We start from the raw sequence: 13,812 nt of genomic DNA on the forward strand, positions 1-13,812 counted from the left end.
AATTATGGGTGAGTCACATCCCAAGTTAACACTAGGGCTGTCTGGCAAGAGTAGGGATTCAAACATCCTTCAGCCCGTTATAAATGCAATACGAAAGATTAAGTACATCTTGTCAGGAAGTGTGACAAATCCAATTAGTTATCTGGAAAATATTGATTATTTATACAAAGTAGGATTGATCAAAAGGGTGACACTTGTCATTAACAAACATTTGAATACTTCCGATTATTTGTGTGAAAACTTATGTGATTCACGTGCTTGAAAATGATACAAAGTCAGGATGAACCAGCCTAAACAGAGATCTCTTGTAAAAGCAAACAAAGTTCGGATAAGATTAAAACGAACATGGGGATGTATATGTGATTGGTCGGTCATGTAATGTAGACCAACACATGTGTACAATTCCATGTTTCGTTACGGTCAGCTTGTTAAAAAATATCAATGAACAGTTCAAACCAAAACCAATAGCAATGACCTAAGCTCATCAGCCAAGTAAACAAGGAAATGGTAAGGACGTAAGAAACACAACAGGAACATAATAGTACGAGTCCTTTCATCTGCAGATACACGTTACGTTATTTTCTTAGAACTACGTTTTTTTTTCATTGAGAAATATATTATAAGGAATACAGATGAACTAAAAAGGTTTTTGATTTTTATCCGATTTTACGTAAAAAATATTTAACGAAATTGATGTAGTCCAGTTTACATAATTTACAGAACGACACTCATCTGACACCACTTGATATGGAGTTTAACAGCACCGGTGAAATCACCAGAAATCCCAGCCCGTTATGCAACAAGAGCACCGTAATGCGGAGCAATATGCGTGTATTTCGACCCCTAAATGTGACCTTGACCTTGAATCGAACCATCCGAAACATGCGCTCTGCATGTCGTCTTGATGTGGTGAACATGTGTGTCAAGTGTCTTTGAAATCCTTTAAGGGGTTCAAGAGTTACAGAGCGGACACATAAACGAACGGACGGACACCGGCGTCTAACACAATACGCCCCTTTGGGCGTATATAAAGAAGTCATTTAAAAACAAAGATTCCAGATAATATGCTGTCCGGTGTTTTAATTAATGCGAGTGATTTAGACGTAGTTAATTCATAAATGTTCTCTACTAAATTTTAAATGGTCTTCTAATAAAAAAAAAGTCATGACTGAAATTTATTTATTTCTTTTGTTCTGAATGTTTCATATGTTACCGGGAATGGTGCACCACATGTTTTCATTTAATTCGTAAAGCATTAGTAAGTCTTCATAGTACACAAATGAAATAGGTTGTGATTAACAAATTAAAAACTTTACCATTATTTGTGTTTAGACTGTCAACAATGGGCGGATTCAACAGGACAAAAGGCAAAAGAGTGGTAAATCGCCATTCAGACCAATTTTTCTAAGTGCATTGATGCAAGACAGTGATTACAGCTCTAACGAAGATTTAAAAACAGCAAAGCAAAATCAATAATACCATCCAAAAATTATTAATTTCATTGGAAAGAATAATATGCCTTTGTATCCCGTGTGGAGTGGCAGTCTTCTCGCGGAAGTGGATGATGAACAAATAACTAGGGACTCAAATGCACTAGTAGAATCATGGATGAAGGTTTTAAAACAGATCATTCTTCAGAAGGAGAGTGGCATGCGCTTAGGGACATTCGTTAGAAAACTAAGACCGGTAATAAAATGGCGTCTGAAACATTATGTAGTCAACAAGGAGAAGAAACCAATGCCAAGAATGCAAAATCATAAAAAGACTACGAAAGTCAGACATGAGAAGAAAGCTGGAAGAGGAAAGGTAAAGAGAGAACAAGCTTCTTCTATTCTCCTCCAAAGAACGTGCCTACCTTGAAAGGCAGCAAAAGAGAAGGACATGGTAACCGTAATATCTCATTTGATAAAAGTACCAATGGAATGAATAAACAACGTAGATGTCCATCTGTCCCGGGTCTTGTTAACGTCAGAAATACATTGAATTAAAACTTTCATACATTCAGTTTTAAAGAGAGTAACTAAACAAACGTATTCTTTATAAAAGTTTCTTCGACTTAAAAGCAAAAATTTCAAGAACTTTCCAAGTGCATGAACAGTTGTTTTCTTTTTTATTTTGTCTCATGAAAGCTTACTTATGACACGCAATTTGTGTCGCGATATGTACCGTATCGTTGCATCTGTATCCCGATATATATTGTATCGTGAGACTAGCATATCGTTACACCCCTAAATCTTGTGAAATAAGCTGAACTTGGCTATTGAAATTGTTTAAAGGGTTGTATTATTTACTGCTAATAAATGTTGACTATCTATTTCGTTAGGTGACGATGCTGTTTCCAGAGAGACACAGGAAGTTCTTTCACTACTAAGAAAGAAGACTGGGAATATTGAGACACTTGATGTCAAAGATCTAAGGGTAATTAAAAGTTGCACTATAAGTGTACTGTGTATCCAGGGATATAGTTTTGGCATTGTCCGTCCGGAGTTATATATATCAATAGGTTAAAAGTATTTGCATAAAACGCAGTTAACTGTGAACCTGCAAATTTTAGTCCGACTGCATTAGCAACGCTAGCTATCTTGCATTTTAATAATAATTTTACATATAAATTATATATAAGAAAGTAAGCTATAAAATTTTACTTTAAATTGATTGTCAGACATTTTATTTTACTAGGAGGAAATAAGCTAACGTCTTTCTACTTAAGTTACTCAACTATCACCATTAATTTCGGTGTTGTTGACCTTGAATTAGTTTGTTCTGTGAATAATCAAACCTCTGTATAAGATGGTTACATTTAAGTAAAAACCTAAATATGATATGTACATATTTTATTTAATATTTGGTTTAGTATATCTGTTGAAAAACGGCGTAAAACCAAAAACAAACATCTGAACGTTGTTGGAGGTCCTGTCCTGTCCCCGTCTCATCAGTATGGCTCGTAGGTACATAAGAACATATCACATACTAGTTCCCCCAACAATGACTTTTTGTTTTGACAACATTATCTCCCCCTTTTACTTTTGGTTCAATATTTCTTAAGGTAATGCGTTTGATGGAAATTTCACACAGATATTTGAGATCATAGTATAAGTTGACAACATGAAGTTCCATTACTCTTATCTATTATCTTATCTATTATTTTGACTTTGAAAATGTTGCAAAATTTATGTTTTCTTCGAAAATCTCTGAAACAAATGTAGATATTGCATTTGAACTTCACAACATGTTGAAGGATAATAAATAAAGCTCATATTGCAGGTTCCATAACACTGACTTACGTTTCGACATTATTTAATTCCCCATTTCACTTTGAAAATGTCCGGAATTTCAACATAACTCTTGTAATATTCTGAAGCATTTTCATGCATTTCATTGAAAATTCCCACAAATCTTTAAGGTCATAGCGTTTGTTTACATATCAAGTTGAATAACTCTGCGCTATATTTTGTCAAATATATTCACATTTTTATCTAGAAAATGTAGCAAAACTCTTTGATTTCTCTGAAAAAGATCTCTGAAACAAATGATCTTGAGGCAACTGCCAGAATTCTGTAATTTATTTTTACACAAACTCTCGCTGGTATACTTTTGAGTTTAATGAACAAAAGGAAAATTTGGATATATATAAATAGCAACAATAAACCAACTGGCTTTAGTTTACTTCCCGTTCAATGCTGTATAAAAATCGTGGAGATAATACAGAGAGTGAAAAGTGCAGAAAGGTAAGACCTGAACTATGAAAGTACGGGTTGCATTAAAAAGAAGAAAAAAAGGTTATTTATATACTTGGTCCATTCATTATATAGACACATTATTTCTTGTATGCAGTCGCTGTTTTGGCAGTTGTTCCGCCTCCCTAAATGTGGGAGATCCATAGTATGAGGAACAAAGAATACTTATTAGTTCTGTATCACTTCATGATTAAGTGGACCAATTTTTTTCAGTTAAGAAATAATATGAAAAGTAGGTTATTTTTTTGAAAATCCTTCGCTTGTCATTGGATAAAAACGATGTTTGAACTACTAAACCAGCTTTCAGGTAGCAGTCGAAAAAAGCTTGCCACAATTCTATATCGGGCAGCAATATTATAGTGCTGAATTTCTCCAGCTGCTTACACAGAATGTTGTCTTTGGATTTGAAATACAGTACAGACGGGTATGCCATATGTGCAGTCGTGTAAGTCAGTAAATACAGACACACTGACATACATTGTTTTATTGTGCATCTACTAATACCTCATAATGTTAGTTCCCTGGCAAATAACAGCTAGTCTTAGTTCATATGATAAGCTCTTTTGTATTTCTTTCTTTGAATATTGGTCAACTACATTGTAACGTAATCTTTGGACGAAATAATATCCCTAGGTATATTATGATGAAATGATTGACACTGAGTAAATTTATTAAGTTAGTAAACTTTTTTTTTCTATATCTTGGAGAAGTTCCAACACAGAAAATGTTGCAGTCCTGCGCGTGGAGAGAGATCCCTTGCCGAAGTACAGTTTCTATAAAAGATTGCATAAATGAGTACTGCAAGCAAGAAACATTAATGGGAGAAAATGCAATGTATATTTCATATATGATTATATAGTTATGGTTGGTAAAAATAAATGAATGAACATATGTTCATGCAATACATTTCATTAAATGCAAGGTCGACGAAAAATATTTTAAGCATTTCTTGTCTGCACATTTAAAAAAAATAAGTCATTAGAAATTATAAAAAAACGGCTTTTCTCATACTGCTGATTTCAATGACAGTGCGTCCCAACGTTGGGCCCAAAGATACATCGTAGAGGTACTAGGAAAATGCATGCTGTGCCTTTTACTTTATCACACTTTCTAACAGTTAGGTTAGTCACGTTAAGTGAATTTGTAACGTAGTTTTGTTAACAGTTTGGAATGTATACATGTAGTTTAGTTGCAATTTTATCTTGCTTTTCGTTACAAATACTGATCTTAAAATAAAGCAAAGTTAAGGTTCACGAAGCATGTTGATTTCAAAGCAGAACAGCAGGGGTGGTTTGTGGAAATATTTTGTCAGAAATGAAAATACAAAAACTTACACAAAATAACTAACCATAAGGAAGTGCTTCTTCGATGTGGGTTCGGGCCTCACTCGGGGCATTGAATTATTCATGTGAGGAAGCCATCCAGCTTGCTTACTGAAGGTCGGTGGTTCTACCCAGGTGCCGGATCGTGATGAAATAATGCACGGAGGGGCACCTGGTGTCTTCCTCCACCATCAAAGCTGGCAAGTCGCCAGAAGACCTATAGTTGGTCGGTGCGACGTTAAACCTAACAAATTAAATAAATAAATTTCCCCAGTGTATTCAAACAATATCTTTTAGATTTGCATGAATAACTGGTTCGATTCAGATTCGAGCGTTTTGTTTGCGTGCCTTTTTTAAAAGAAATTTAAGAAACTGTCAATCAGAGAAACGATAATTTTTTTATGTTGAAAGTTCAATATACAAACTAGTCATGAAAAATATGGTATGTCATGGATTTAAAAGTAATAATAATTGTTTGAAACACTATAATCTTATTAAAGTCTGCACGACACCAGAATATACTCCCTCTCAGCATCTCAAATGACATATTATCCTTAATTAATAGAAGATGACTGAAATAGGATGTAGCAGTTTTTGTCGATTTAGCACGCGATGTTTACGCTGAGAACAACTTGGAAAATAACGACCGTGTCACGAATGTTCGAATAAAACGTCTCACCTGATGTTCTACGTTTGTTTTGGATTTAACGCCGTTTTTCAACAGTATTTCAGTCATGTAACGGCGGACAGCAGTTAACCTAACCAGTGTTCCTGGATTCTGTACCAGTACAAACCTGTTCTCCGCAAGTAACTGCCAACTTCCCCACATGAAACAGAGGTGGAGGACTAATGATTTCAGATACAATGTCGTTTATCAAATAGTCACGAAGAACATACGCCCCGCCCGAGGATCGAACTCACGACCCCGCGATCCGTAGACAGATGCTCTACCTACTCATGAGCTAAGCGGGCGGGTTACGTAAATACGACTTCGTAAAAATATTTTCATACAGGAACGGCCAACAGATGTGCATGACTGAAATAGTTCTACGTAAATTTTATTTATTTTGATAGGTTTAACGTCGCACCGACACAATTATAGGTCATATGGCGACTTTCCAGCTTTGATGGTGGAAGAAGACACCAGGTGCCCCTCCGTGCATTATTTTATCACAAGCGGGCACCTGGGTAGAACCACCGACCATCCGTTTGCCAGCTGGATGGCTTTCTCACATGAAGAATTCAATGCCCCGAGTGAGGCTCGAACCCACATCGATGGGGGGCAAGCGTGCAGGTACATACAGAAGACAATACAAACCCTGCGAGTCGTTTGACTAAACCGGATAAACTGCCTGAATATTTCCAAAATTCAGATTGTCTAAAAAAATATGTGAAAAAAATACTTTGGAAGCACAGAACTCGACCTAACATCATTATAGCACATTCAGTTTCATCGAGTCTGGTAGTCAGAAGTTATGGAATGTTGAATATCCCTCAAGCTCCCTAGCACCGGCTTAAGCGGAATTTTATTGCAATAAAAATGAAGGCTCTTCATGATCCCAAAGGACCGGAAAATATAACAACTCGCAAGTCTAAATACGGGGAGACTTTTTAAAGCCGCCACCACTGTAGGTATATTTAATAACATCTGTGAAAAGATTCTATGAAAGCATATAACGCAACCAAACAACTTAATAGCAAAATTGGCCGTAAACCAAAAAGTCTCCCCCGTACATTCAGTCAGGGCTAGTTTTTTTATCCACTCAGATCGTTCAGCTTGACGTTTATGTCGTGTTATTGGTACTGCTTAGTTTCTCAGCTTGAACATTCGGCCTGGATGATTTCAATATTGGGGGCCCCTGTGGCCGAGTGGTTAAGGTCGCTGACTTCAAATCACTTACCCCTCATCGATCTGGGTTCGAGCCCCACTCGGGACGTTGAATTCGTGTGAGTAAGCCATCCAGCTGGCTTACGGAAGGTAGATCGGTGGTTCTATCCAGATGCGCGCTCGTGATGAAATAATGCACGGAGGGGCACCTAGGGTCTTCCTCCACCATCAAAGCTGGGAAGTCGCCATATGACCTATAATTATAATAATATAATTGTGCCGGTGCGACGTTAAACCCAACAAAACAAGAGCTCGTAGAACACGAAATGCCCCCACCCCCTTGAGTGACCAAAGCATTCTCTAGTTATTCGGAAAAAAAGTTCTACTGTTCTGGGTCAATGTGACTTTGACCTTTGACCTAATGATCTCAAAATCAATAGGGGTCATCTGCTGATCATGATCAACATCCTTATCAAGTTTGATGATCCTAGGCCCAAGCGTTGTCAAGTTATAGTCCGAAAACTTTAATTGTTCCGGGACACTTGTGTGTGTGTGTGTGCGTGTGCGTTCGGGTTTAACGTCTTTTTCAGTCGTATAAACGACGGTGTCTACTTGTAGCAGTGAGCACAATGCCCAACTTTATAGTGCTGCCTCACTGGAATATCACGCCGTAGACATGATACCCCTCCCAGTCACATTATACTGACACCGGGCTGACCAGCTACTAGTACCATTTTTTACGTCTTTGGTATGACGCGGTCGGGGATCGAACCCACGACCTCCCGCACTCGAAGCGGACGCTCTACCACTAGGCTACCGAGGCGGTTGCGGGACACTTGTGACCTATGACTAACTGACCTCAAAATCAATAGGGGTCATCTGCTGATCATGTCCAACCTCCCTATCAACTTTCGTGATCCTATTCCCAAGTGTTCTTTAGTTATTATCCGGAAACCATTTAACCATTCCGGATCACTGTGACCTTGACCTACTGACCTCAAAATCAATAGGGGTCAAATGCTGGCCATGACCAACCTCCATATCAGCTTTCATTATCCTTGGCCCAAGCGTTCTTGAGTTACCATCTGGAAACCGTTTAACTGTTCCAGGTCACTGACCTTGACCTATGACCTACTGACTTCAAAATCTATAGGGTTCATCTGCTGGTCATGACCAACGTCCCTGTCATCTTTCATGATCCTAGGCCAAAGTGTTTTTGAGTTATCATCCGGAAACTGTTGTACTGTTCAGGGTCACTGTGACCTTGACCTACTAACATCAAAATCAACAGGGGTCATCTACTTGTCATGATTAACCTCCCTATAAACTTTCATGATCCTAGGCCTAAGCGTTCTTGAGTTATCATCCAGAAACCATTTAACTGTTCCGGGTCACTGTTACCGTGACCTTTGACCAACTGACCTCAAAATCAATAAGTGTCATCTGCCGGTCATGACCAACCTCCATGTCAACTCTAATGATCCTAGGCCAAAGTGTTCTTCAGTTATCATCCGACCGACCGACAGACCTCTGCCATAAAAAGATTCCAATATTCTCGCTTTCATAGCTTTGTGTATTGTATAGCGTGTGTTCGGGTTTAACGTCTTTTTCAACATTGTATAATCACCCCTTGGATATGGTGTCAGCTTAAGTTCCTGTGATATGCAGGTTCCATAATTTCTAAATTCCAATTTCTTTAGTTCTGCACATTGTTTTTTCGTTTAAGGCAAACCAATTATTTTAACTAGGGACCATATGCCGCTTTTCATGGACACACTAGTGCATCATCGAGGTTCCATGTGCACCGCCGCATGAACACATCTGCGGATGTCTCTAAATTGTTTTCTTACTTATAACATGTGTAAATGTGGAGTTCTGATCAACCCGGGGCTAGAGGGCGTGAACGGTAGCATCAATTTCCACTACCGTCCATGAATAGGCTAAATCAAACCGAGCCTGTGATATTTTCGTTTTTGTCGTGTTGAGCGTCCTTTTTCTGTTTTATTAGGTCTGTTCGCGAGAGGTAATGAAATGTGCGTCAAAAAAAACAAAGACAAATATCAAACAGGGAATGCCACGTACCAAAAACGCAGCCTCCCCAAAACGAAACCCACAGCACGCAGACGTGCAAACCACAAATACATGAGGACAAAACGAACAAACAAAGGAACACAATGGGGCACCGCTTTGGAACGGTCAGTGGCAAAAACACCACTGGGGAGCTTAAACCGGTTTAGGGTGCGCACCCAACCTCACTCTTACCCCCACCATGTTCCAAAGACACGGGACAGTGTAAATAAAAGTAATTCCCTCCAGGTGAATCTCTAACACACGTAATAGAAACAAAAAGGCATGGCATGTAAAACACAAAAATGCTCGTGTATAAATATATAAAAAGCAAACCTTTAGTGCCAAAAACGTATGTACTCAATGCCTTTTCAGAAGACAGAGCAACAAGAGAAACACTTTAACCTCACGTTCCCTAGCACCGACTTGAGCGGAATTCTGTTGTGTGTAATCAAAAAACTAAGACATTTGCAGGGTTGTGTTTTATACTTCCAAAGGATCTTACAAATGTTTGCGCCTAAGAACAAAACACTGATATATGGCCGTTTTGTGTCGATTCGCCGTAAAACCCAACTCACTCACTCAAAACACTGAAGTTATCAGTCAATATTCTTTGGAAGATATGCAGATCAAATTGCCCTTTCGTCTTTTCTAAAATCGATAGACTTGTACCTTTACGTCACAAAAGCAGCGATGCTGAAGCTATTTTTGGATCTCGTCTATACAGGTAACTCCGCCTTTCCGATACGAGTAAGATACTGAATGAACTTGTTTACATTGGTTGTATCACCGAGAAATGATGATTTAAATGCTCATAAATACTGTTGGAACGGGTGTTTAACCGGATTGTAACAGATGTATCAGATCTAATCTTCATTTATAATTTAAATGAATCTTGCCACAATGCACACTACAGTACATTTAGGTAGCGTGGATGTGAAAAAAGGACACCCTCTTATACATTACAGGTCTTTTTCTGCCTAAATTTCAGTACCTTTTGCTACAGAATTTTCTTTTAAATAATGTATCTCGTGTTTAGTTTTCCCTATAATTATAAAACGTGCCTGACTCGAGTTGTTGGATTCGCTCATCATTGATTGAAGGGCATAAGTTCGAATCCCGGAACCGACCATGCCTCTTTTGTTGAAGAAAGTCGGCAATTTCTTACGGAATATGTGAGTCTTAAACAATGGTCACATTTACGTTTACGCACGTAGTTGGTCGTAGTTAATTTTAAACGTAGTTTGTCGTAGTAATACTACGGTCAGCTAGGTTGAAGTACGCTCGAACTAGGTTTAAAAGATGAAATATGGAGAGTCTAAGTACGTTGAAGTACGTGTAAGTACGAACAGCTACGTTCAACTACGAGTAAATCGGGTAGGATTAACTAGGGTATCACTACGTTTAACCACGAGTTACTACGTTACACTACGTATATACTACGATCGAAGTACGAACAACTACGACAAATTACGATTAACTACGTTGAGCTACGGAAAAGCGTTGTGGTTGCGCCTGCGCAGGACGGGAAAGCTACAGTCATTTTGCTCTAGGAAGTTGACGAGACAGCATCATTTAAGCTTCAGTATGCCGCATAGGAAAAACCATGTTATAAAACTAGTGCTAAAGTAGCAGATACGGTAGATTTAGAGGGAATGAATAAGTCAGAGACGATAGAAGAACCTGTGGAGAGTCAGGAAATTGATACTCGGGATACGCGAGATACTCCCGACGTCCGGAGTTCTACTGAGGAGCCAGAGAGGATAGAAGAACCTGAGGCTGTTACCGAAGATAAGCGAGGCACGCCCAACGATCTTCCTTCTGTGCCTTCCAAGGAGAAAAGACCACCCCACAAGCTGAACGGAGATCAAGAAGTGGTGTTCGAGTTTGTAGAATCCCATCCGGAACTGTACAGCAAGGGGCACCAACATTTCATGAAGACTGGACACAAACAGGCATTGTGGCAATGGCTTGCTAACACCTTGAATGCCACTGACTTTGATGATGGGTAGCACATTTTTATATTTACATTTTTCCTAATCTTTTCCTATAAAAAACTGACGTTCATTTCTTATGAACATCAAAAAAATGTTACGTCAAACTGCTTAGCAGACATTACAAATCTGCGCTTGGCCAATGCGAACGGTTCTCGATGACGCAATATATATTTCGTCTTGTCTACAGAATGGCCGAAAAACTGAATTTAAAAGTAAAATGCATAAAAATGCGCAATTTATACTATAGATTTGCTAACTAATGCAAAGAAAATATAATTTAAATGCAATATATAAAATTTTTCCCGGTCTTCATGGTAAATGACCAGTTGATTGCTAGCGCGATTCATGTACATGTATTTGCCGATCCAAATCTGTTGTTCATTTTTAAGTATTTATAATTACCGATATTATCATACTAGAATTGAAATTAATTTATATAACAGTAAAGTTTTTGTGTAATCGGCTCTCGTTTCATATCATGTTTTTGAGTATGTATTCACACATATTTCTTGTTTCATTTTTCAGGTTCAACTGCGAATGGATCCCGTATAATGACGTGGTGGAACAGCCAGAGGTCGACCTATGGCAAACTTACCCGAAGTGTGTCTGGCCAGGGCGCCAAACGGCTGACACCTCGTGAAGAGCGTTTGAAGGAACGCCTGACATTTTTCAGCGGTCATGTGTACAGAGTGCCCAAACGAGCCGGGGTTAATGTAAGTATTCTATTTGTTTATGTCATCTAACAATACAATTGCATTCCGTGAAATCTTGCTGTGATATTCTTAAATTGAGAGACGAGATATTATACCAAGGTAAAACTTTTATTGTGACAATGCATGTATAAAACTTTTAGGATTTTACTAGGATATAGATTACGTTGTTTTTTATTGTAATGAAAGTTATATGAATGTATAGATAGCCTGTTTTTATAAGTTTGTGTTGGATATGCACAAAGGTGACATTGGTTTATGGAACAGTTTTATTTTAAGTCATTAAGACAAACAAATTGAAAGTTTTCAGTGTTTGTACGGTTTAGTATGTTTTTATATACTTTAATGAATATTTCAGTTCAAAGATTGATACTGGTCAGCTAACTTGAAGTAGGAACTGTGTTTTTATTAACCAGTTTCTTTAATTATAATTGAGTGTTCATGTGCTTCAATGTTATGTTTAATATATATAATGTACATAAAAGAGACTGAAATTGAACGTAAATAATAATATAATCGGAATGAAAGGTCCCTTGGAAGCGAAGAATGCAACCAAATGAAAGTAAAAGCAGACCCGGTTTGATCGAGTCTGTTCATCAGAGGTACTGGAAAGTGCAACATCTCTGACACCCTCCTAGTACCGGGGCCGTCATAATATAAGTATTATATATTTCTATTTATTTATCAAATCGCATAACTACAAGAAAGTTTTAATGTTATATTTTGGGTGCTCCTTAGCCTACAGGACGTAGAAAGCTACATGCTGCCGAGACCTTCCATGAACAAACCGAATTGAACAGCTTATATGTATATAGTTTGCGCGATTAGCCTTTCCAATGGTTCAATACGTGTAATACTATACTGTTGAATGTGTATGCTCGAATAAGTTGAATGTGAAGTTTTAATTAACCCTCTTTTCTACTTTTAGCTCATGCAACGACTTCGTGAAAAGCATCCCGATAGATTCAACGAACCCGCATCTCCGGATATGCCGCAACGGGATTCAGACACCGATTCCGAGCATGAGCAGACCACTCCTACAGTCACGCAGAAGGAAGAAAACGTCCGTAACTGCAACAGACAGCCGTCAGCTCCACCTCTAGGAAGCACCTTCTTCTGGAGAAAATCGAGAAGAGAATGGCCGCCAACCAGCAGCAAATAAGCCAGATTATCCAGCAGGTAAAACATTCCATACACATTTTACACAAATCATAAAATAGGGTTATTAATAAAGTTGTGTAATACAAAACACCGGATTCTACGAGTCGCAGACGGATCATACGGGTGCTCAGCACGAGTTTGATCCGTTCGCGACGAGAATTAATCCGGTGTTTTGTATCACATTACTGTATAATCTTTTTTATTATAAACTATGACTATAAATAAAATCACATATCTAAAATTCATAACATAAAACTATTTACATTTGCAGCAATTATTTTCAGTTAAAGTTTTTGGCGCACGAAAGTAGTCCCGGCGATTAAATACAGAAAATCATCACAGTGCCGAAATATAAGATGTAGGATTTTACGCCTAGTTTTAACGAAAAATCTACATGAATAAACGTTAGGTATATAACAAAAGTGCTTTTCATACAAGCTGCATTTTTTTTTAATTTTATAATAGTAATAACTACGCTCCGAACAGTTCTGGCTATACATGACGTTCACCTTGAATGTGCGTTCATGTAATTAATCGTGTGTCTGGTCAACATCGTATTGGCACTTTGGAGATTTACTTGACATAATCATCTCATCGAACCTTTGTGCATGTTTGTTTTAACAGTTTGCATCCTAGGTTATTATCAAAAAGGTCAAATGTCACAAATAGGCCAAAGATATAGCAAGGGTATTCAAGAAGCCATTGTATAGTCATTCATCTAGTTATGCCAGAAAAAAATATCGGAATATAGAATTGTCCTTCAGCATGTACGAATGCCGATGCGTGCATTGATACGTCCGAAGGTTTTGTCCTGGCTTTTTTTAAAGGAATTCTCAAATCCTCACGACACATTTCACATATTTTTGTTCATTTTATCTATAGACAGTGGCTCTCTAGAACTTTTATTTTTTGGCCCTTTATTTGCATAAAAAGTACTTGCATAAGATAGTGATATAGGGCTTGTGTCTCATTTTTTTAAAATATTTCTAA

General features: G+C 37.9%; 1 protein-coding gene across 1 annotated transcript; it reads left to right on the plus strand.

Moving 5' to 3' along the window:
* Positions 1–11,458: 11,458 nt before the first annotated feature.
* LOC128556040 (uncharacterized) lies at positions 11,459–12,823 on the plus strand. The gene is made up of 2 exons (XM_053539940.1): positions 11,459–11,664; positions 12,590–12,823. Exons 1-2 carry the CDS (start codon positions 11,503–11,505, stop codon positions 12,821–12,823), a joined length of 396 nt encoding a protein of 131 aa, XP_053395915.1. The 5' UTR covers positions 11,459–11,502.
* The last annotated feature ends 989 nt before the right edge of the window (positions 12,824–13,812 follow it).

The sequence above is a fragment of the Mercenaria mercenaria genome, chromosome 3 (genome assembly GCF_021730395.1).
Source record: "Mercenaria mercenaria strain notata chromosome 3, MADL_Memer_1, whole genome shotgun sequence".
NCBI classification, from domain to species: Eukaryota; Metazoa; Mollusca; class Bivalvia; order Venerida; family Veneridae; genus Mercenaria; species Mercenaria mercenaria.

Coding starts and splice junctions, on each gene's coding strand:
- LOC128556040 (XM_053539940.1), top strand. CDS start 11,503: ATGACGTGGTGGAACAGCCAGAGGTCGACCTATGGCAAACTTACCCGA. Junction 11,665..12,589: donor CCAAACGAGCCGGGGTTAAT/GTAAGTATTCTA, acceptor TTCTACTTTTAG/CTCATGCAACGACTTCGTGA.